This window comes from Pollicipes pollicipes, unplaced genomic scaffold (genome assembly GCF_011947565.3).
Source record: "Pollicipes pollicipes isolate AB1234 unplaced genomic scaffold, Ppol_2.1 Scaffold_7261;HRSCAF=8764_pilon_pilon_pilon, whole genome shotgun sequence".
NCBI classification, from domain to species: domain Eukaryota; kingdom Metazoa; phylum Arthropoda; class Thecostraca; order Pollicipedomorpha; family Pollicipedidae; genus Pollicipes; species Pollicipes pollicipes.
The window spans coordinates 54,878,448-54,903,630 of NW_023597054.1; the positions used below are offsets into that span (position 1 = coordinate 54,878,448).

General features: G+C 48.2%; 1 protein-coding gene across 1 annotated transcript in view; it reads left to right on the forward strand.

Annotated features, from left to right (window-relative positions):
- Nucleotides 1–681: 681 nt before the first annotated feature.
- LOC119111632 (Fanconi anemia group J protein homolog) overlaps nucleotides 682–25,183 on the forward strand; it is a 110,391-nt gene continuing 85,889 nt past the window's right edge. Inside the window, 1 exon segment of the mRNA XM_037235440.1 lies at nucleotides 682–688. Within this exon segment, the coding sequence (XP_037091335.1) occupies nucleotides 682–688 (7 nt within the window).

Here is a 25,183-nt window from a genome sequence, read left to right on the forward strand (position 1 = left end):
CGACACGTCCCGTACACCGAGTAATTGGATTGGTGTTCCCCGTGGCCGGGGCTCAGGCCAGATTATGAGGTGCGCCGTAAGAGGGGGCTTAGCGCGCGGTTCCGGCCGCCGGCCGTCAGAGTGGCGCGCGGATTCCAGACACGGGCGGAGAGAATCAATCAACGCTGCTGCTGGCTGTAGTGATAATATTGCTGACCAGGCGTCAGAGGCGGCAAGCTGGAAAACCCGCACCGGCGATGGTACGAGCGCCGTACTGTACTGCTTCTGTGGCAGCGCGCTCGGTTGTGAGAGCTTGCAGATGCATGCGTGAGTTACCAAACGCGGCATTCAGAACTATGTCTGGCCCGGAAACGCCGCACCCTGAGTCGCGCGAACGCCCCCGCACTGCGGCCTGGAGAAGGCGCTGCATCGGACGGAGCAAATGTGGGACTCCAGAGCCGTGAAAGGTCGAGGACATCGCGGATGGTTGACCACCATGCACAAGCACCAGATAATCGATTAAACCTGCATTTCTTTGTGCGATGGACAAACCATTTGTACCTGGTATCGAGCGTACTGAGAAGTCGCTGATGGATTTAGTATGAAGACGGTTGGACCATTTTTACTGTTTTCTGCCCTATGGCTAGGATTCTGGAGCTAACGTCAATAATTGTGCACAATTTTGGCATTAGCATTCGCGCCATGAGAGGTGAGTACGCCGTGGTGAGCCTGATTATGACAGAGTTTTAGTCCATAATGGTGCTACAAAATACAGACCATAAGAATGCCTTCTTTCAGGTATCTGAGGTTTTTCGGCTTAAAAGCACACTCTTTGATATCATAATCTTCCTGTTGCTCTGCGAAAGCTGGCAAAACATTATAATGATGACAGAATAACAGAAACGACATTAAAAGTAAAATATTTTGTTCGTGCTGAAAAAAATTGTGCAGGTGGACAACTCTGTTGTTGACCGGATTTGATTAAAATGTTCCATAATTTAGATCCATGAATCGGTTCCCTTTATCGGCACGTCATAATTCCTGCAGCGCAGTTGTGCATTTGATCAGTGGCACTTGTCGCACTAGGGTTCTTGATACCTAGCTTCAATGACAAAAATGTTTTGCATACATGTAGCATATGTAGCATATGTTCTCAAGCTCAGGCTAAAGTTTACGCCAGTGTAAAATAATTAGATATCATGTTTAAAATCATTTTATCAATTGCCGATCTTAATTTCTTTGCCAATGATGCTGCAGTGATATTCGTGAAAACAGAGTTAAATATTTCAACGCGAGCATAACATTGTTTTGCATGTACTTGGAAAATTCTTCAACAAACCGGTACAGGAAGCTTGGCCTCAAAACTTTTCAAACTGGAGGAAGGTAATATGCCAACTCCAGAAATTGGCTCGGACATATGATACATCAGTGACACACTAATTGTTTATCGTAAAAAGTGCACGAACAGAAAGTAATGCTATTACCTTCAGTGCCCGATATCTGCGGCTGCCAACCTGTTTGTAGGTTTACATCAAGACAACTGCCCGTGTTTACATAATGTCGTTAAAGGTGATATCACTTCTAATTTTTATTTGGCTTAATTTTTTAGTTACCGTTCTCAACCCTGCTGCTCTAAGTTTAGCAAGTAAGCAGTTCGTCCAAAATTGCATAAGTTGTTCAGTGCATTTGCGAGGAACACTATGCACGGAGCTAAGACGGCAGTGAAAGCATTATTCCTCGCAGAAAAACTAGGAGAATGGAAATGTGGATGCGTCGATATTTCGGCAACGTGCCTCTATAAAAAGTAGGAGAAGCTTATCACTTAAACAATAGCACTTCTGCTTTTGTTGCGATGAAGACATGCTGCCGAAATATCAACGCATCCACATCTCCATTCTCCTGGTTTTCGTCCGAGGAGTAAGACTCTTACTGCTGTCTTATCTTTTTGTCCAAAACCAAAAACATTGTTGCGTAGGTCAGAGACGATAAGATATGCAGGTGAGAAAGTTTCACCGCATTCAGTTACATCGCATGCGCATTGTGTAACACACGATTAAAGTCCACAAACCAAACCTGAGCTCTGGTGCATCAGAAACATACCAAAGATAGAAGCGAAGTGTTATCGGCGGGCCACTTGAAATCATCCATGTCCGCCCGGTAATACAATACAAAAGTTAAGAAAAACGAACCAAGTTGGAAAGCCAATAACGTGACGACAAGTTCCAGAATTACCACTTGGAATTTCCAAAAGTTTTATAATGGAATTTCCGGGTCAACCTTCTCGCGAAGTTTCAACGACTTCTAACTTCAAACTTCTCTTGAAATAATCCAAACTCCGTGGCGACATTTTAATCCATTCAGCCGGTGTTAGGGCCAATCCTGCCCCTACAAAAGTTTTCAGTTAACTAATAGGTTGTTTCAGTTATGTTAATCAAGTTCGAAGCTTGCCAGCGTGGTGCATCGTTACTTGTTCTGGCTTGTATGGAACTCGGTGGCTGGCCGGCTATGGCTTTGCAACAAAAGGACCTTTAGCTGCGTCGTCTTCTTCTCGAAGTCAAGGACCTTCTGCTGCTGGCCAGTCTTACAACATATTGCAATATTTTGCTCGCGAGTCGAGGCACATTGGTTTCTCTGAAAAGTTTGTTTAGTTTACATGAGGTGGCATGCTTCGACATCTACCAAAGCGATAGATCCTGCTGAAGCCCCGCATGTACAATGTTTTTCTGGGACCGCTGTGACCACCGCGCGCCCTGCTGGTGAGCGGCAGCGGCCATCATTGGCCCCATCAACGCTCAGGGGCCACAACGCCAGCCGAGCACCGAACGTGGGCCTCCCATGCTGCAGTCTGCAGGCGCGTTCCCCGACTTGTTACGACTCTGTTCACAATGCCTCTGTAGGCTGTTGTCTAGTACATTGTTGTTGCATGAATGGAACGATTTCGCGCGGTATTGCGAGCTGGAGGGCACTAGGGCACTCTCCGCGCTTCGCAGACCTCTAGTGTTTGTTCGAGCTGTCTTCCTTGCAGCATTCCATGCCGCACTTTACTTAACAGGAGTTGGTAGTTGAAGTTCTTTTGCTGAATGGGCTTGTCCACAAAGGATCTCATCCTAATCCTCTTGTTCTTGCTGCGACTGTCGGTTCTGAAATTCTTCAAATATGTCACAACAGAACTTTTGAGCATCTATTTCTTAGCGTCTTCCGACAGAGTCGTGAGATGGTCTGGGTCGATGCTGCTCCGGTTCTTTGAGTTCTCCAGGTAGATGCTAGTTCTTCAGTTCTCCAGGTAAATGCCACTTCAACAAAGGACGCCAAACTTCACGGAGCTCATCGACAGGAAGTTGCAGCTGAATGGCACGCACGAGGTAAGCAATCCACAAATTAAAGCGAGGCATCTTAAGGCGCGTGTATCTTAAGGAACACAAACATTTTAATTTAAACCACATACGAAGCGTCTGCTGCTTCTATCATTGATATCTAACACAAATAATACTATATGGGCAACACCACGTTGAATCTTTAGTAAGCGTGCAGGATCGAAAGAAGGGCATCAGCTGAAAAAAGCACAGACTCGCAGGTAAACTGGAAAGACTAAGGTAAACCGGGCGGGTTACGGGCAACCCAACATCCAGAAGGGAAACACCTTAAATCCAGATATGTCTGCTTGCAGATGAATCTGTGGTTTGATGGGCCTGTCATGCGCTTGTTGTAAATCCAATGGAACTGTGTCATGTTATTAAGTACTACATGACATTAAGCACAGTGTTATATGAGTTACCTGCAGCCTTATGTTCCGTTAACAGCCGACCACAACGACGCCCTACGGCGGTGTCCATATCGCCTTCCACTGAATTTGATTGCTTAGATTGCACTTTGGCACGCAGAAAACCATTGATCCTCTTTACTGGCCTGCCGCGGGGCCCTGGATCACACAGATGTCCTCCCTATGGGTCTTGGGTTTCCCCATTTTATCGGAGAGCCTACGCCGTTGACGGGAACCTTAATATCAATCGGCTGGGGCACTCTTGGCCGCTCCGGGGCCCTCCACATCGGTCGTGGAGTCTTCCGATTAAGTCGGAATCTATGTGCGAGTTTGATTAAATAGTGTCATATAAACAATTCGTGAGATTCACACGGATCTGATTTTCCTTCGCTCCTCATCTTTAGAGCAGCAGTCGGATCTGCGCAGGTTAACTTTTACGCGCGATTGCCGAGCATACCTTTGCACGCCGTCGACGTCGCATGAGTAATTTCCACTGGTTACTAAATTTGTGACACTTATTATAACTGTGCAATACTTTCTGAGCACGTTTTAAGAGGTAGGATATTTCGTGCTCCTACATTACAACCAAAGCTGAAATTCTGCACGAATTATCAGCCATCAGCTGGCCACGTTGGCTGGCCGGCTGGCCGTAATTAACCTTGGAACTAAATGCCGTGTTTTATTTTGATGTATGATGTGTTGATGCATTTGTGCTTTATTTTGATGCATCTAACAGCCAACTTAAGTTAATATTGTCATATATTCGCCAAAATGTTTTAGTCTCAAAATGACAGGATCCACCATGATAAAGAAAAAATGCACGCGCCCCATGTGTTTTTAATCCGTATACTTCGTCTACCTTTTTTAGCGTCGCGCACAAGAGGATGGGTTCCTTTACAACAAATAGTATGCATAAAGATCTTGAAATGTACTTGCCGAAACACACATCTCTTTTCTTTTTTGGAGGGAACCAGAAACTCCAGGGTCCCCACAATCATGTGTGCCCCTCCCCCAAATATTTGATGAAATCCTGTTTCCGCCCCTACGTTCCTTTTTCCAATCAAAAAATGTTATTTCGTATCGCAGTAACCCCTCGTCGCCGAGACAGAAATTCGGTGCTGTTCCTCCATTCGGCAATTTTTGGTAAGTTGTGAATCCCGCATCTCCCATGTTGAGCCAATGGGGCACTTTTGAACGCGCTGCACTTAACACGTGACGGAGAGCGCCGTCCTACAAACCGTCACAAGTCCGCGGGTCTTCTTTGATGAGAAGCAGTCACAGGGACACACAACTCAGCAAACAGATGTGAACAAGCGACTTATCGTCTTAGTGCAGGTCTGTTTTAGGCTTGGTCACATTTTGAGCAGGTATGTCGCAGTTCGGGCCAATTGCCAAGCTTCAGTGCGTGGCTGCGCACTTGAGATCCGTGCCTCACACACTGAACGACTGCACTGCGTCCCCCTGCCCTCCCCTTCCACGGCCCTGGCGTCTAAGCTCGGCAGCGTTCCCGCGCCGCCTTTGTTCCCGGCTTGATGGGCCGTGAATATTGCCCGATGAAGTGAGGGTAACAGGGGCGTACCTAACGCCCCTGCTGTAAGGCCGCCAGCGCTGCCTGCGGAATCAGAGGTCCATATTACCTGGGGGCTCGCCATCGAGGTGGATGCTGCGCTCTCTCGTCGCACCGCGCAAGTTTATTTTCGAAGTGGTTCGTCATTTCCTGTGCTTTTAAATCTGACTATCACTTTATACTTGATCTGTTTCCCCAGTTTACTATACAAAGCTCAAACCGTAGGGAAACATCAGTGTCTGAGCTGGTAAGATACTGGGTTCTACTATATGGGCCAGGTCACCTATACGGCAGCCAGAGAAAACGGATCGGTCAATTTATCCAGTCTGGAGACGGAGGTCTTCAGACTGAATTGGTAGACTGGTAAGGTGAATGAGGAGATAGAGGCTAGATGGCTCTACAGCCGGTGACCCCGGGGTAGGGTCGATTATACGGCGGCGATGTTGGAGGCTGCGTGGAACAAACAGGAAATGGTAATGGCGAAGATGCTGATGATGATCAGCCATACTGCCAGGACATGATGTGGGTCACAAACAGTCAGGAGGCAGGGGTCGGGTCAGTTATACAGTCTTGGTATGCCGCTCGGTTCAGTCGCGCAGAGACAGATGATGCTTATCCCGTGAACAGCCAGGGACACACCTTGCAATGGCATGCCAACCGTCTAGGGGTAGCGTTTTGCGCGCTCTGCGCCTGAGAAGTGTGCAACAACTAACGCAGCGACGATGTGGCAGAGGGGGCCACCTCGCCGTCACTGACTATGAGGAGCACGGCCGGTACTCCGCGGTACGTCTTCCTTCTAGCCTCCCCCAGGCCGGCGGGACGACATGGTGGCGGCTATGCGACCGTAGCCGCTATGGTCATCCCTGTAAAAGCTCCAACGTATGAGTCTTAGCTTTGGTTGAGGTCAGGTAAGTGTCAAAATGAGGTCGTGACGTCACCTGGTATTGTGTTAGCTGTTAGGAGGCCGACCCTCCCTGACCTCAACCTCGTGGGCCCACTGGTGGGATGGGGAGAAAGGCGAGGAGATGAGCGTTAGTGGTATCACTGAGTCTTCGGCGGAGGCGGACGGCTCATTCTGGCTGATTCACTGCCGACTAGTGCCTTCGCCGAGATGAAAAATTGACCCGTGCTCCGAGCTCAGATAACAGCGCGCCCATGCCGCCGAGAAGCATGCATCCGGCGATCAATCTGCTGAACATATTTCATTCTAGCTCCGCCTTCTCTTAAAAAATACCTGGGTCGGACGCCGGACACCGATAGTGTGATAGTTAAGCTGTGCTTCTGGAAAACCAAAGGAACGGGGTTCGACTCCCCGATGTGCTCGCCCTTCCAGCCAAGGTGAGAGGCAGGCGATGCCGTATAGCCTCAACAGCTGAGTACGTCGTAAAGCCCCAATGACAGCAACGAGTTTGGAACAGCATTGCTTACAGGGAAGCAAACCAGCACGGATGAAACAAGCAGTCAGGGCTCGTTGAAATGGTGTGTGGACCTTGGAGTTGAAATATTTCTGAAAAAAGTCAGTCTGAGGTTATGAGAACGGTGCAATGTAACAGTATAAAGACCTTGTTACCTGATCGATAGCGGGTAAAGCCACTCAGAGCAGAACAAAGTCTGTGCTCTTTATGAACCCCAAACACAAGGCGCTCACAGAAATCAGGATGCCTCTCAAACCTGGCATAATCCAACTCAAGGCAGATGAAGGTAAACAGCTAGTTGGAAACCCGTTTAAAAGAGGATGCTTCTGACTTTGCAGCGGTCCCTGTAGCGGTTCCTGCAGCGGTCCCTGCGCTCCTCCCAGCAGACGCCCCAGCATTCTGCATTCGTATCCGCACTGGAGAGGACAGAGTATTAAACGTTCGGAGATATTTTCGAAATTGCGTTCATTTCAGGGATCGGAGCTCAAACGACTCGATCCGCTCACCTCAAAGATCGGGCAGACATTAGAACCTTGTACAGCGCCAGTTCAGCGCCTTCGTAACTACGTGCGTAGGGTGTTGGCGGCGTTCTGGCCACTAGCTAACGAATAACTGTTGCGCATGCTGCCTGACAGGATGCAGGTCTTCTTGGTCGGTATAGGATGCTTGGTTGAATGCAGCCAAGACGGCCGATATGGCATGCACCTCGCAGTTACTTGTCTTGGTCCACTTCTGGAAAGCGTTGAAAGCGTGATGACTTACTAGCGTTGAACGTTCAAGACCCCATCGCTGCTCAGAATCCCTCTGATCACATCGGGACCTCTGGCCACTCGGGACCTTTTTAGCTACTCGGGTGCCTTTCTGGCTACTGAGGGACGCTTTAGCTACCCTCACTAAATGATATGCCACTTTTGGTGCTCAGGGGCCTACGGACCACTCGGGCCTCCATAGACGCCCAGGGCCCTCTGTGTCTTAAGGCTTTATGGATAGCCGAGATCCTTCCAATCACACAACGTCAGTTTTGCCGTTCAGAAACCCTCCGTTTACCGAGAGACAAATCGGCTGCTTTCAAAACGGGTCGGTCTTACACTGCTGTATGTTAATGGCCCCGTGGTGTAACGAAATGGAGGCTCCCGCGGGTCCAGACTGAGTTGCTTTATGTCTTTTGATCCGATTTCTATCTGGTTGAACGCATAACTGCAACAAGGACGGGGCCCTGGAGAGGTCAGGAGAATCCCTGTAGTCAAATGGCACTAATTTTGTTATAGACTGTATTAGAAAGGTGATAATGATCCTAACAAACAGCTTGACAGCAGTCTGAATACCTCGAATGTAATTCTGCTGTGAAAATTGTGCTGGTATCACGATTTTAGTCAAATTTTTGCGTGCATTCGGGGAGGAAAGAGTATTAGTAATGCAGGCTGCTCAAAATCGCGGTGCGTGCTGATGTTCCTCCATACTTTTGGCGCGGCTCCAGCTGTTTGAAATTTGTGAAGTGTATGCTACGGTATTGCTCAAGCAGCAGCAGACGCTTGAGCTATATGCAAAACATCGTGCGTAACAATTGGTAACAAAGTTATTGTCCTCGTTTATCAGAAAGGTGGACGGTAAAGCTGAGGATTCGTTAAAGTTGCGATTCAAATCCTGTGAAGAATGGGCCGGGGCTCAAATTCCCATCTGGCATTCAGCTAGTTTTAACTAGATTCGAATCTTGCCTTAAAACGCTTGCACTGTCCCCACGTTAAAACCGTGGTGCTCTGGCCGACGACCGCCAAGTTTTATATTTCGGTGCATAGATGTGATCGCTGGGCTCAAAATGAAAACGTTGGGCTTACATGTGGCAAAGTATTTGTGCCTGTTCCTTCCAATAATCTGTGTCGCCTCCATTAACCTTTTCAGTCGCAACAACGCATGTTTTCCTATGGCTCCCACAGCAAACCAGCGAAACATGGCGATGGCAGCATGAGACCAGTAGCCGGGACAGTTTTGTCAGGCTTAAACCAACATAATGCAATACAATATAGGACGCACAGCTCAGTGCGATGCAGCACCTGCATATTGCTTTACATCTAATTTATTTGAAGACAATTTGACCTTAGAGTAACTTTCAGGTGATAGTCTTCATGATTTTCAGGGTTCTACCATTATTCTTATAATTAAAATCTTAATTTTCAGACCTGAATCGTCGTTTCAAGGGTTTGGGGATTGATCAGGTATAATTTTATTGGAATCTATTCCTGTTTCGAGGATTTCATCCTAGCTCGAGTGAACCGAAGTCGACTCGCATTGGAAAAAAGGCCAGTTGGCGGACATTTTCGGCTCGTCAAGATGTGTAAAAGGCTTACTACCAGCCTCTGGTTGGCATGCCAGTTTTCCACAAAAAGCTGCTTTGGTTCGAGAAGTCAAGGTCAAAGAAGACCTCTTTCAAAGTGAAGAGGGCTAAGCAACATATCATAAATATTAGCGGGGTGGGAGGAATCAACCCTTTTTTACTTAAATGGACCCAGGGTCCCTGAATCCTTGATCCTGGGCCGCGTTCTCCTTGCCACATTTCGAGAATGACCTACAGTGAAAATTAGTGCAAATGATGAAGTTCAAATGCAAACTGACAAAAGCGGATATAATGTTCTCAACCACTGGCCAGCTGTCGCAGTTAAATAATGAGGAGCAGCTATACACATACAAACTGCCAAACGCAGTATGCCATGACTTCCTTGTGTATATAACAACGCGTTGCTTTTGGATTGTTTCGAGTGTATACATGCCAAAGGTTTCATACGTTAATGGGAACTTATAGAAAAAACTAGCCAGAGTTAAACTCGCTGAAATCACGACATTTTTATCCTTTTCTCGAATTTCTGTTCACTTATGTTATAAATTCATCTTTTGTCTACAAAACCCCGCCTGTATCGGCCTGAACCCTAGTTTGGCTAGGACGGCCTTGCCTAAAGGGCTCTGTCGGGATATTTGTATTACTTCGGATTACTTCGAGGATATGTTTACCGCACTTAATATTGAAAAAGAGAAAATCACCGCATTTATTTCGTCTTGCGCAAAGAAATGAATGTGTAAATCCCACTGCCATCTCATTGCAAGCTCAAAGCCATAAACCCTCCGGGCACGCCCACTGAAGGAGGTAAGCGAATGGCATCCCTTCACCGGTCTCTGCGGCGCTGTTACGCCGCACTGCCGGCTGATCAATCGGCCCAGCCGCGTTATTGGCGGCCGGTGACGCGTGTTTTGAGAGGTTCAGCCGGCTGGACGGACGCCAGCGCGCCACTCGCCAGGCCGTGCTTCACTGCCAGTTTTCAGGACAGGCTTTCAGCGGTAATAAATCATCTTGAAAAGCCCGCGCCGTGCCTATGAAATCCTACTAGCTGTCAGAGTCTGGACGCAGACGGCTAGCTGGCGCTTGCCACACCCAACAGGGCCACTGGAAACGGATCCGAACCATCAGATCCGTCCCAAAACCCAGGGCACGCATTACCCTCTTGGAGAGAGCGCGGCCCCCTGAGTTGAACGCACCAGTGCGTGCTAGTGGTGCCTTTATTCTTTCCTTTCCGTCTGGCTTCACAAGGCCTGATATATATATATATATATATATATATATATATATATATATATATATATGCATATATATGTGTAGAAAATATCTCTTGGTATGGAGAACAAAAATGAAGCATGGGTGAATGATGTAGGACATAATCCTATTTTCACTTTGATGCATACAAATTACACTCATAATGCGAATACTATAAAGACACAATGAGAGCACTGCTGCTGCAACCACATCAGTAGTGCTCACCGCCCACCACCTGATAGTTCAATAGTTGTACAACAATTTATCTGTCTGTTTAGGGCTGGAGAGAGTTCGTTAATGAATGTACTTCCCAAAATTTAAAGAGGTCTTCTGTCATTGCATGTCCGTAAATGTCAGTGTTGTCTGTCAGTTGTTGTCGTCTCAATGTCCTGTCGTGTTCGCGTCGCATGTGGTCCAGAGCTGCCCCGTCACGTAAGTGCATTGTCAGGCGTCGCGACAGTGTTGTTGTGGTCACACCAATGTAGTGTATGGAAGAAAGTTTGCAGCATCCGGTGTTGCATTTGAATTAATACACTACACTGGTGCCTGTAATTTGTCGGCTTTGTTGATATACATACATTTGAGGTAGCTGCCCCCATCTGTTAAGTCCAGCCTGCTGCTTATGTAGCCTCGCAGACGTGGGTGGTATGAACACATAGGGCCTTGACTGGCACACAGTGCTTCGTAGATACGTCCAAACCTGTCCAGACACTCGGCCGTTCGAGAGGACATTGATCAGGCAGCTCTGCTGAAATTGAGTACGTAACCGACGGTCCAATTGTGGATTGCCGTGTCTAACGATGAAGAGCGTGCGTCCAGTGGGCTATTGTCCCGAAAGCCTGCACGCCGAAAGAGAGACATCGACGTCTGGTAAACCGGCCGACGGCGTACTGGACGGAAATGGCGGGCTGCTCAACCCGCGCCAGGTCGACGGAGAGACAGCGACCTCGAGTGCTGATCAAAATAACCGACAGCTTTCTGCACCTGCCTGGAGGAGGCCAGGCCGTTTATTAGCACGTCAGCCACAAAAATACAGCGGAGAACGGCACTGAACAGAGCGATCAAAACCAGCAGCGAAGAGCGCTTGTCTCGCGTTCGACACTGAGCTGTCAGCCGGGCTCCTTCCTGACAAACAAACAGTCAGCAGCTAGCCACTAGTAGTGAGGTGAATCATGACTGAGGAGCCGCCACTGTCATGCCATCTGAAGCCCATAATCGCATGAGTTTTAACAGGACGAATAATTCGATGGAGATAAGTAGCTTTTTGTCTCCCGATCGTCACGACATCAAGCGGGGCCTGCCAGGCTTTGGCGGTCTGTTTCCACCTGGCAATCCGCGTCCAACGGCTGGGCGGTGATGCTCAGTGCGTCCATCGTTTTCAAGTTTTGACAGAACCGGACAAACAGCTCTCTGCTGCCCAAGGCTGACTTACAAGCGAGAAGTGACTGCAATCTATCTGTAAAAGGAAGGACGTGGATTGATTTGGCAAGCGAAACACGGTAACACACACACAATTTGCAGGATCCGACCAGCTGAGCCCCGGCACCGGAAGTGGGTCTCAAACCGGCGACACCACCGGCGTCCCTGGCGACCGTCAGTGCCCCCTGCTTGACGGTGGCGCCAGCACACGACCGTTAGGTCAAGGCCAGTTCTCCCATGCGACTTTGTCATGATATGCCTCATACGCCCGCAAATGTGGATTGTGATTTGCTCATCGCTCAGACTATTGTTCCCTACATGCTACTCGGTCCAGGGGTTTCTGCTTTTGTGCCTGTATTTTATAGCAGGAACATGTCTCACTTGTGGCACGAGCCGCACTCTTGCCAGGCACCGCTCTCAGTCATCACCACCCACAGTCCATTCCCACGTGTCTGCCTGAACGCTGCGCAAATCCCAGCTATACTCTGCAAATGCATACGGGTCGACAGTCCCATACAGCCAAAAGGGCTAGCATACGGAGTTGCGGATAGTCCGACAATGAACGGATAGACGGATAGGCAGAGAAAGACACGGTACTGATTGACACGTGTTTCCAACACGATTCTGGCATCCCCTTTTCCATGTGTGCGCAATATCTCTTCTTTGCCCTGCACAGTCGACAGATGATATCTGTGCCAAGTTAGCTGTTTGAGGTCTGAGCTAATTTTGCCGCAACATAACTTGAAGTGCATAATTTCCATTGTGGACGGCGCTGACAGTACTCTAGTTTCGTGGAAATCAGGCATCCTGTGGCCTCTGTTCTGTACTCTGGGTTCGTGAACATCGAACATCCTGTGGCCTCTGCTCTGTACTCTGGGTTCGTGGACATCGAACATCCTGTGGCCTCTGCCCTGTACTCTGCGTTCGTGGACATCGAGCATCCTGTGGCTTCTGCTCTGTACCCTAGGTCCGTGGACATCGAGCATCCTGTGGCCTCTGCTCTGTACTCTGGGTTCGTGAACATCGAGCATCCTGTGGCCTCTGCTCTGTACTCTGGGTGCGTGGACATCGAGCATCCTGTGGCCTCTGCTCTGTACTTTGGGTGCGTGGACATTTAGAATCATGTGGCCTCTGCTCTGTGCTCTGGGTTCGTGGACATCGAGCATCCTGTGGCCTCTGCTCTGTACTCTGGGTGCGTGGACACCGAGCATCCTGTGGCCTCTGCTCTGTACTCTGGGTTCGCGGACATTGAGCATCCTGTGGCTTCTGCTCTGTGCTCTGGGTTCGCGGACATTGAGCATCCTGTGGCTTCTGCTCTGTACTCTGGGTGCGTGGACATCGAGTATCCTGTGGCCTCTGCTCTGTATTCTGGGTTCGTGGACATCGAGCATCCTGTGGCCTCTGCTCTGTACTCTGGGTGCGTGGACATCGAGCATCCTGTGGCCTCTGTTCTGTACTCTGGGTTCGTGGACATCGAACATCCTGTGGCTTCTGCTCTGTACTCTGGGTGCGTGGACATCGAGTATCCCGTGGCCTCTGCTCTGTACTTTGGGTGCGTGGACATTTAGAATCCTGTGGCCTCTGCTCTGTACTCTGGGTTCGTGGACATCAAGCATCCTGTGGCCTCTGCTCTGTGCTCTGGGTTCGTGGACATCAAGCATCCTGTGGCCTCTGCTCTGTGCTCTGGGTTCGTGGACATCGAATATCCTGCGACCCCTGCTCCGTACATGCTGGCCAGCGTGTTTCGCTCGCCGGAAATGTGTTCGTCGCCCGTCGCGACGAGCACATCACGCGGTCCCGGCCTCTCACTCCACCTTTGTTGGACTGGCCGCTTGCTTCGGAGACGGGCTCAGGAAAACAGGTCAGCTGGGGCCGCCAGACAAGCTGGCTTCCCCGGCCTTACCTCATCCATTCTTATCAAAGTGGGGTGGGGAAATACCACGATTCTCCTGAGCAGCACACGCGGCACAGTCATCACTGCCTCCGGAGGCTTATGGCGATTAGTGTGGTAGTGGATCTGATGTAAAGGGTGGTTTCATCATAGGTTTGATGACAGCATCTGAGGAACGTGTAAGTTGGCTAGACATCCTAAGGCTTTCTGAAATATCTTGGTATTCTCAGCTCCAGCTTCTAGGAAGAAATGCTTTGCTCTCCCAGTCCCAGAACCGATTGCCTAGATTTGTGGACGCTACATTTGTTTCAATTCACTAAATACAGGTTAGATACATCGCTGCATCATGGATCATTATGGCGTAGATTTCGACTCATCAAAGCTCACAACGTGCTTTTCTTAGCCAAAAGGGATCACTTCCATAGCTTTCACAAGTTCAAACGGGATTTTCTTCAGACAGGTGTGGGTGCGACTTCTTTAAACAATTGCAGATAGTAAAATGACACCATGTTGCCTATCGGTTTTGAAAACAAGTCGCAAGTTAACTCAATGTTGGTTACATATTGTGCTACAGGCCTTCGTGCTCTTTTATTGAATCATTTATTCAAATTACTCCCATACAGGAGGAGGAATCCGATCTTAAGGTTTAGCCAGGAATCGACTTTTCAACGACAACCAATTCCAGTGTCCGCAACTTTTTCACTGCGTTATTGGCCCTCAACTATTTGCTCTGCAACAGAATGGTCTGAGCATTGCACCGCGAAAATGCCCCACATGCACAACGGCACGCTTGGGCCCGGGGTGAAGACGAATAGTTACAGAAAAATAACTTGCGCAAAAACTAAGCGGTTAACAAAGGGTTAACAAAGTGGTTAACAAGCACGAAGCAGGACGGAATTCTAGACTTGTGAAGGAATGTGTCCAAAACGTAAAGCTGTATACGTATAAAACTGAAAGCGGTGGCGTCCCTTATCTTTCAATAGTATTAGAACAACTGAAGACGTAAATATATGAAACGATCTGTTATGAGGCCCTCGCCCTTGACTCACCACCGAACACTGTTCGACCGTCCTAGAGCATTAAATGGTCATGTTCCCAAAACTGGAATGAAATATTTGTCCCTTTCCTTTGATATGACTGGTTTAATGAAACCAGTTGTCGTCGGTGAATATTCAGCACACAATTTTTTTTTTCAACTCATACACAATGCATAAGGGCAGCCTAAAAAACTACAACAGATTAGAAAACCCGTTTCCTGCGAATGTAGTCAAAAGCGATTTCTGTTTTTTCAGTCCGACCGAGTATACATTTCATGCTGTTTTGGTTAGATTCATGGAATTGTTGGCCTTTCCTTCTCGTTTTGAGCCTCCAAAAGCTTCAAGGCTTTAGCGCACTCAATGATAGCTCCAAGAAGATTTCGATGTACGTGGTTTCCAACGGGATCAAGAGCTTCCAAAACACTTGTTAACATGAGAAAAATACTCTAGCTAATGAAGAGAAGGCTAGCGACTTTGCGAGGATGGTTGTTAGCCCTCCATGCAAATTGAGTCCTCAGAACTTAACAGCCTGACTTAAGATAAGAAGGCTCAGCACCGCAAGACCGGCGCAAATCACGGAAGGAAGCATAAACGTTAGGCAGCCAGGAACATGAACAGCGAAATTCGCTGCGCTTTTGGGCAGTGAATTTTCGGTCAAAATAATGTCATAGTTCTCGGCGAAATATTTACCATGAAGAAGTGAAAACAAAAACGGCGCGACTTTCACTTCTTCGGTCTGATGTGATCCAGGATATTGACCTCACGGCATTAGAATCACAAGTGATATCGATAGGCTATAAAGTTCTCATTGGGTATTTGGCCTTAAGTCTTTAAATTGCGAATTGTTTCTTGGTATTTCGAAATTACCTAGCAACTGTTCATGAGAATCGGTTGCCTAGCGGACACGATCACTTTTGCACGCACTTATTTAATTTCCTCGCTTCTCTCTCTCTCTCTCTCTCTCATCTCTCTCTCTCTCTCATCTCTCTCTCTCTCTCTCCTCTCTCTCTCTCTTCTCTCTCTATCTCTCTCTCTCCTCTCTCTCTCTCTCCTCTCTCTCTCTCTCTCCTCGTCTCATCTCATCTCTCTCTCTCTCCTCAACTCTCTCTCTCTCACGACTCTCTCATCTCATCATCTACTCTCTCTCTCTCTCCGCTCTCGTACTCGATCCTCTCATCCGCGACAAGCTCTCAGTCTGCGTCCCTCTCATCTCTCTCTCTCTCTCTTCCTCTGTGTCTGTCTGTATGTCTCTCTCTCTCTTCTTATCTTTCTTATCCCTCTTTGTTCTCTTTGCCTTCTCTTTTCTCATCTTCTTTTTTTTTGTTTATTTACTATGCCTTCGTCCTTGTCCTCCGTCTCAGAGCCACCGTTACTGTTTTCTTGATGTATGAATTCATCTGATTTACATGATTGCAGTGCTGGGAACGTGAGAATATTTAATCCTTTCATTCTTAATTGGGGCCGCAGAACAGACAAAATTAATTCAGACACCTCTTCAAAAAAGGCTTGTTCTTTAGTAGAGCCTGTGGTCGCCACATCTGCTTCGACCGGCTCATTCGTAGCGTGTCCCTCTTTTTTGACATTCCACCACATTGTTTGTCACACTACGCCAGAAACACATCGAAAAGGCCCTCACTCATCTCAAGATACTCCCAATCCACAGCTGTTGACGCTGATTAGCAGTAACGACCATTGGTGAGCAGATCTGGCAAATCAGGCAGCTGTCTCAGCCTCTCGCTGCTTTGTGCCGGCATGCCCTAGACCGAGACCGTGCCCGAGATTGAAACCGCGCCTCAGACCGAGACCGTGCCCGAGACTGAAACCGTGCCTGAGACCAAGACTGTGCCCGAGATTGAAACCGTGCCTGAGACCGAGACCGTGCTCGAGATTGAAACCGTGCCTGAGACCGAGACTGTGCCCGAGATCAAGACCGCGACTGAGACCGAGACTGTGCCCGTGACCGAGGCGGTGTTACCTTTTTGCCAGCGGGTGCGGTGTACGCAGGCGTGCCCTGCGTTCGTCTGCCGCACTGAGTGGCGGCAGGCCCCTGGCCTACGGGATGGGCAGAGGTGCACTGGAATCGGCTCCAGATTGGAAATGTTAACTGTGTCAAAACTCGAGGCAGAACGTAACAGGCACTTGCCCTTGGCCTCGTTATTACGGAGACGCAAAATGGAAACGAGTGCCCGCTACTTGTGTTGCCGTTAGTGACGCGGAATGGCGAGGGGCGCGTGCGACTTCTCCCGGTGCTCTGTCCCAGAGGGCGCTGACATGTGCCGTTGGCTCTAGCCGCCCCATATGCAAATACGAAATGGATCTCATCTGATTGTCGGCCCGAGGGAATGCGCCTCAAACTAGCCTGGTGACGAAGGGATCAGCGGTGGCTCAGTATGATCAAGCTCGGATTAGAAGGCTTACTCGACATGCTCGCTCGAGAACAAACTTACTTTAGACTGCAAATGCGTGCTGCATTACGGTGAGCAGTAGGCATTAGTCCGCAGACTCCAATCAGGGCATGTAATTACTACTCAAAAGTCTCCTGATCCAGTCCAGGAGAACGATGCGAGATCAAGGCGTCAACCAGTTGTGCTGTGTTCGAAAAGATCGGGCCGTAGCAGAACTCTCGCAGTGTTATCGACATTGCAGCACGTGTCATTATGCTCCGTTCATCACACCATGGCAGAATGTAATTTTTCCACCTCAGTCGCAGCCCCAATCACCACGCCACGAGGTGATGGAGCATTGCCGGCAACATGAAATCGGGCGGAATCACAGGCTACCCAGAACAGCCAAGGAAAACAAAATGAATGGAAACCCAGTAACTACGTAGGAACGAGTTGCCGGCCAGGAGTGGGCTCCAACTGGGCAGTCCTGCAGTTAACAGCTCTTGGTTGTGATACGAACCGCTTTTAATTAACCATGTCACGTTTTTTTTGTCACTTTGTCACGCGTCGCGTGAAAATAAAGGCTGTAGATGTTTTGGCAAAATCCATAAAGGCATAATCTTTTGAAGGATGATACCGTTCGGCACCAATAACTCGTAAAATTTGTCGCGGTACAAATATTTTCCGATACAAATCAGCATTCTAGAAGTTCTCCAGTACAGGCAGTATTGCAAAGGAGCAACGCTGTCGCAGGTCTGTCGATTGCTTTACTCACAGCAGCGCCAATTTCACGACACCGTGCATTCTGGCTACTTTTAGCATGATTTCGCTGGTCCATTTGCTCCTAGATATGGTCTCCCTCCAGGATTCTGGCACGACTTCGCCGTTGGCTTGCTGATGGATATTAGTTGTGTCAAAGTATTGGCAACAGAACTAATACCGCGTGGAAGTAGACTAGAAGTTTTTGCAGAAGTACTGACGGGTGTAGCTTGTTGAAGGTATGAGTTCTGTCGCGTAGCACTCATGTCCGCGTAAGTATTGATAGCAGTAGTAATGGCAGGTATAGGTTGCTAAGTATGAGCTTTGTTGTGTAACATTAATGCCGTGCATAGGCCCTAGCAACATAACTTATGTTGCGAATAAAAGAAGGCTGCACACGTTTTAATCGTATCTATAATGCCACGTAGAACTATCGGCTTCGCAGCTCTGTCTGCCGAACTCTTTGTGTCAGCAATCATGCCGAGACACCTAGGCCTCCCCCTTCCTGGCTGTGACGTCACTCCAATCAGTGCGCGTCCCTCCGTCGCGTGGTTGTAACCGATGGCTAGAGGCTACTTTATTATTATACTATAAGGTTTTCTTCCAAGTGAAGCGAATGAGGGTTTATTTCCAGTAAGACGCGTTTAGCGCAATGCAGATGCCATAGCTCAAGTCCCACAATAGTAATTAAGGGGAGAAAGAAACGATGAGAACCACCGTCGATTGCTGAAATGCCTACAAAAATGACCTTTTAAAGTAAGATCGCGCTGAAATCAATTTGGTTCCACCCACGACATATATATATATATATATATATATATATATATATATATATATATATGTGCGTGTCAAATAATTTGAGATTCCAGCGTTCAGCGGAGCTAGAGCGCCATACATCTGGCGTCGTAAAAGGCAGCTTGCAATCTGATGATGCGTATCACATCATATCTATTTACCGCCCCGGGTGAGTGAGTGCTGAATGGCAGCAGACGGGAAACGACCGGCTTTTGATGATGTGTTAGTGGATGCGTCAGTTCTAAAGGTCTATTCATACAGGCTTTTTTAGCGCGTCGGACGCCCGCTAAAAGCAGGTGCCACGAGAAATGGGTGACATATTTCACATGTCCGCGGGTCCCGAAAATAAGATTCAGGGAGGCTTGCTCACAACGTGTTGTAACTTTAGTCAACTCAAAGGTATAAATGTCCGCTCAAATCATGTCAAATATTTGGGCATACGAAAAACCGCAGTGGATAAGCAGCCAGCGGTCGTCAACAATCATGCCAAGAATAAGTTGTGTACTACGCATCCAAACATTCAACCCGAATCAGTTGACCTCTTCTCATCTCAAAGGCTAAATAGCGTGGACAGACGGGGGATAAAGAAGCAAATGCCGCGTGTAGTGGCGATCATTGTTGAAGAGCATGCCGTGTCAAGGAAAAGTACGGTGTAGACAGATGCACGTTGTTTAGCCCGGCGTCATCGACAGCTGTACGTGCGAGCGCTGAAAAGAAATGTCTGTGCGAAACGACCGTCAAGAAGGGAGTCTGCTCAACTGCCTACATGCAACTACGTGTGAGAGCAATGCGCTCCCTTGTTGGATGCTGGGCCTGCCGGCTGGGCCGGTCCGGTTCTGCCTGGGCCAGTCCGGTTCAGTCCGGTTTGGCCCGGTTCGGCCTGGGCCGGTCCGGGCCGCCGGCTCGAGCCACCTGGATCAGAGCGACGCGCCGGGGCGCAGCCCTGCGCGGGGAGCGGGGCTGGACTGGCAAAAGCCGAGCGAGCGCGGGCGTTCTCGAGATGTCGGCGGCTAGCGGAGCGAAGGCTTCAAGTTGGCAATACATTAGAGTCACGCCTTTCAGTTAATCTCGGTCAGACACAGTTATAGTGCGGGTCCATAAAAAACTCAAACGAATACGATTACTTTTTCTTTTTAGTTAGGTGGGTTGCCAATGATTAGGAACGATGTCTTGGGCCTCCTCTCAGTGTTGATGATTTGACAGGATAGAGCTCGCCGAAATAAATGTAAATTCACAGCTCATGATGCTGAAATGAAGTGTCAATAGTTTGGAAAAAAACATTGTCTTAAGCACAGCTAACTCATGAATTTTTAGCTCACCTCCCCCTCCCCCCTAACTCTCTCCAGGCTCGACAACTGGATCCGGCAGTATCAGTGGGGGAGTGGTGTATAGGACTAGGTACCATAATGGCACAACGTGAGCTATAATATCTCGCCATACTAGTCAACCCTTGGCTGTACTGGCCCACCCTTTCCCCGAAAGTGGAGCTTTGTTGGCAGCAATACGCGGGACACTGGATAAAGCTTTTCAAACCAAGTCTCAGATAGGAGAGCCTAGATTTATTCCAGACTACGTCATGAAGGGGCAAATACTATGCCCGTGATTTTGTATTTGGCGCCTTCACCAATCCTACAATATATATATATATATATATATATATATATATATATATATATATATATATATATATATATATATATATATATATATAGCTTTTGGGGCACATCAACCATGCTAGCTTTTTGCACCCGGCTCTGTCATTTGTTACAAGTTGCCTGACGGTCGAAGTATGGCACCAAAACACAGCTGAGAGCCACCACGATAAAATCCGAACAAGGCCACATAGCAAGCCAAAGTAGCATTTCATAGGCGCACACTCAGTACTAAAGTATTCCGTTACCCTGGTCGGGTCGGGTCGCATGCGGTTTGGAACGTAATACATTTTCAAAATGATACAAAGGAGGAGGCATCCGTGGTCGACTGCTCGCCAAGAATCCATGGGACAGGTGATAATCGCAATCATGAGCGGTCTTGCTCATTATCGTGTTCACTTCCGCCCTTAGCTTAACCGCATGAAGGGCCGGTGAGACATAGGCTGATCAGTATTCGGGATTAACATGGCTCTGTATAATTAACCTATGTGGACGTGAAATGGCCCCAGCGCAGAGTGCATGCCACTTATCTTATTCGTGTAATTACGTGATGTCATTGTTATTGCGCCTATGTTGATACCTAGGATCGCATACTTTTCCTGTGAGGTAAAACAGTGTTCATATATATTTTTAATGCATGAGTAATAATATACGTACACTTCTAGATAATTTACAGCTTGTGTCGCTTTACTTGTATTGTCTCTTGAAACCGAGTTAACGTGAACTAAACTTGATATCTGTCAAACAAAAAGTAGAATTCCACAAAAAATGGATAGGATCTCAAGCTCCCATGCTGCTCCTCTTGTCTGAAACGTCTGGACTACCCAGTATAACCCATCCACAACCGTCATGCCGTACCCAATAAGTCGTCTTAAAAATGGACAAATAATCCGATAGAAATTCCCTGTAAATTATTGACCAAAATTGGTCAGTGCTTGACATGTGCGTCATCGTTTGTTAAGCGATGGGATATTCTTCATCGCCAGAGGCTAAGCCGTCCAGGCCTTCGTCGAGGCTCCACCTCGTCCAGAGCCGGACTGGGTGACGCTGCGTGGATGGTGGCGTCAGCACCAGTTGACCAGACGACAGTCGCGGGCGGTCTTCGGCTGAAGAAAGCGCCATACTCTGCTAACTGGCGGACGGACGGCGACAGGAACAAATACCGGCCCAGAGGTAAATCACCGGGCCAAACGACTCTGCGCCAGGCAGTTCTTTTCAGCGCGTACAGGGAGGGTAGGCGGCAGCGAATGGACCCCAGGAAATGGCATACGTGGGAGGAAGAGCACAATGAGAACAAAGAGAAACTACGGCACGCGCACGGAAAATACAGGCGCTTTTGTGTCAAAAAGGCACAGGAGACCCAATTTTGTTAACGTTATGCTATGCTGCTTTTTTCCAGCCATTCATCGGCCTCGAGTTGTTTGAGGACTTATGCCGAAAACAAATTACTATAAATACTCGTTTGATCTGTATGTTTAGATCCTTCAGTGTGCATGAGCGCAAGCCGAAAATATTCATACAGTTCTTCAATAGTTATCGCTGGTCGTGTGGCAGAGTTCGTAGCATAAAATGATGCCAATCGTTTTGATTAATTGCTTTTGGTTCGTGCTCTTGGTGGCTTGGTGCATGTACAATTTTAAGAACATCAAGCTGTCTCTAACGTGAATGACGGAAATAAACCCGTGACTCAGTTCTGTCAGGTGCCGGGCTGCCTGGTGCTGTAAATTCTGGCTGATGATGTGCAGTTTTTTGATGACATGAATCCACTTCGTCGAGTAAAATCGTCCCGAGACTTGGTTTTGTCGGCTGCTATGACTGAATTTTACAGCTGTTTCGCATTTTCCTGTTTGCCATCTGGACGCTTACGTTTGATGAGTGGCCAAGCAAAATACCGAATTCATTTGACGTGTCTATATGCTCTGAGGTCAGTAGCCGGCGGGTGACTCGAATCAGGGCTTCCATGCGCCTCGCCGTTGGTTACGGCGACCGACTTGGCCGTAGGCGTGACACTGCTCTGTGTAGCTTCTTCAGAAGTAATCTTTACGGCCCGGTCATATATAGAGAAAGTAATTATGGCTCTGTCACTGGTCGGGACCTGGAAATCTCAGAGTCCCATTGGCGAAAGAGAAACCGAGCTCCCCCGGGAAGGCCATTTCCAATAAGTTCTCGACACTAGCTAATTGGATTGCTTTTTCCCCGACAAGAAAACATGTCGTATATAACATGGTCACGTCAGTTCATTAATTGCCTTTTGACATTGACATCGAGCCAAAGCTAAATGCCACTGATATATGTGTTGCAGCGTCGTCTTTAGAATCCGGCTCAAAGTCCTATTATCCTAAAAAAGAAATTGATTTCAGATCCCGAGTCCATACTTTTTCACATTGCCTGAAAATAAGACTGAGTCCTGAGCTCAAGGCCGGGTCCGAGTCCATTCAGCATACAGTGCACATGTGTATAATTGCGAGGCCTGGGTCCCGTCACCGCGCGTGAGCTTTTACGTTCTGAGTGTTTTGTTTTTGCTGTGCTCAAAGCACGTCGTTGGCAACCGAAATGCGATGGTTGAATGCACGGGTGCAACAATGGTGGGGAGGGAACAAAGGGACATGCAACTATGGTGAGGAGGGAATAAATGGACATGCCCCCTTGTGTCCTGAAGTGGGCCTTCCCTCAACTCGGTCGCAGAGTGCACGTTTCCGTCTCGTGTAACGCGTTCAAAACATGATTTAGTGTCAGGTTAGCCCCCTGGATGCTCTTTGGCCGTGTGTCCTCAGTGTTCAGAATATCAGTACACGCAGGGTTGAGTGGCAGTTCATGTTGAGGATGGCTGATACAGGTTTGCGTTGCGCTGCTGGATCCGAGTGGCAGTTAATGCTGAGGACGGCTGATACGGGTTTGCGTTGCGCTGCTGGATCCGAGTGGCAGTTAATGTTGAGGACGGCTGATACAGGTTTGCGTTGCGCTGCTGGATCCGAGTGGCAGTTAATGCTGAGGACGGCTGATACGGGTTTGCGTTGCGCTGCTGGATCCGAGTGGCAGTTAATGTTGAGGACGGCTGATACAGGTTTGCGTTGTGCTGCTGGATCCGAGTGGCAGCTAATGCTGAGGACGGCTGATGCGGGTTTGCGTTGCGCTGCTGGATCCGAGTGGCAGTTAATGCTGAGGACGGCTGATACGGGTTTGCGTTGCGCTGCTGGATCCAAGAGATGACGGTGCCATGCCTCGCCACCAGTGGGCAAAACATCCAACAGATTTTGCGCGATGGGTAATGTGTACAAGGGGTAGTTGTCCCCAAAGGTAGAGCACCGTATCCGCCCTGACTGAGTTTTCTGGACGCTGGCGAGGGCAAGGGGAAGTCTTTGGGCTAGAAGTATGATAATGAGTAGGGCGCTAAATTCCAGTTAATGCTGTTTTGTTTGAGTATAGTCTTGATATTTCATTCTGCGTTCGGGTCTGAGACCCCCCCCTCCCCTGGTTTTAAAGCTGCTTTATCCCATCCTTAGTGCACTTTGAGACCATAGAGTAATCTATTGTCTCAGCTGATAAACCCGATTTTTGGTCTGATTCATCTATGGCATGGTCCGATTTATTCAAGTCCCGGTCTTTAATTCCCACAAACCCGAAATCGATCGCGTTGTCGGCCATGCTCGCAAAAGCATCTTACGGTGACCGGTTCAATAAAAATGCAACATCAAACAACACCATTAAAAGTCGCACCATGAAAGATGCCGGCTGAAAACTCCTTGGATTCATTTATTTGCACTATTCATACATGACTGCGATGTCCAAAGATTGAGTAGCAAGGTGCGAAAAAGATGGGCTTCATAGTAGTTTGGCTTTCAGAAACACTGCAATGGTATAAAGTCATCGTTGACAACAAGGAATTTTTGCAATTGGTGGCCCTTTGATTGTATCGAACGATGTCACCACGATTATAGTTTGCTGCTAACCTTGTTTGCTGCTAACTTGCTGCTTGTGTGATTGTATGTTTTGTGCATACGTTAGGCGTAGAGTATTTCATAAAACAAACTCAGGTGGCAGCACTGCTGATAAAAAGAAGATTTGGCCAGCGCGCAAAGAAGGACATCAGCAGTACAACCCGTAAAGGAACGAACTCACGAGTTGCACATCAGCAGTACAAACCGTAAGTTTCAGCTGCAGACGCTACTGAAAGGGTGCCCCGCGTCGCGATCCTTGAAAGCCTGTCGGTGACCACCGTGGGATTGCAGTAAGTGGCTATCAATCCTGGTCAACCCACTCCCGGTTATCGCGCGGTTTTCGGTGCGATGTCAAAGCTCAGACGACCAAATTTGAATAGATGGTCAAGCTGTTTTTGTCGCCGTGCCATCGACGTTGCGGCGATAAGAAAATGGCGGCAGGGATCGTCGACACCCTAAGATGGAGCACCTTAAGGACGATACCATCGCTAGACCCCGCCAAGTTATAGTTGATGCGAAGCACTTCGGTTCACTGATAGCCAGTATACTGCCGGCCGAAATGGTGGGTCCTGCGATCGACGTGGTATAGTAAGGCTGTTTTCACGGAGTTTGTCACTCGCTGCATACTTTGGAAGCTTTATAAGCGTAACATAGCCTGGGTATTTCACGAGTTGATGAGTGGCGTGTCGAAAAAGCAGACACGGATGTATGTACCTGTCTGAGTTTTCCTCTGTAGGGCGGTTTCGATTTGCATGTGCATTCTTTGTCGAAATCATTGTGAAACACATTCCAGCTCCCGAATTATAGTGAAACTGGGCAGTTTTAATGCAATCCACCACCTGAAAAAAAACATTTTAACAGTGTTGGCAAGGCCCAGTTTATGTAAAAACGTATATTTTCTCGCTGTTGTACAACGCTTAGCTCATTTCACGAGAGACCCAACCGAGCTGGCAACTGCATAACATCGAAATATGCTTCGACAAACGCATTGAGAATTATGCTTGTTT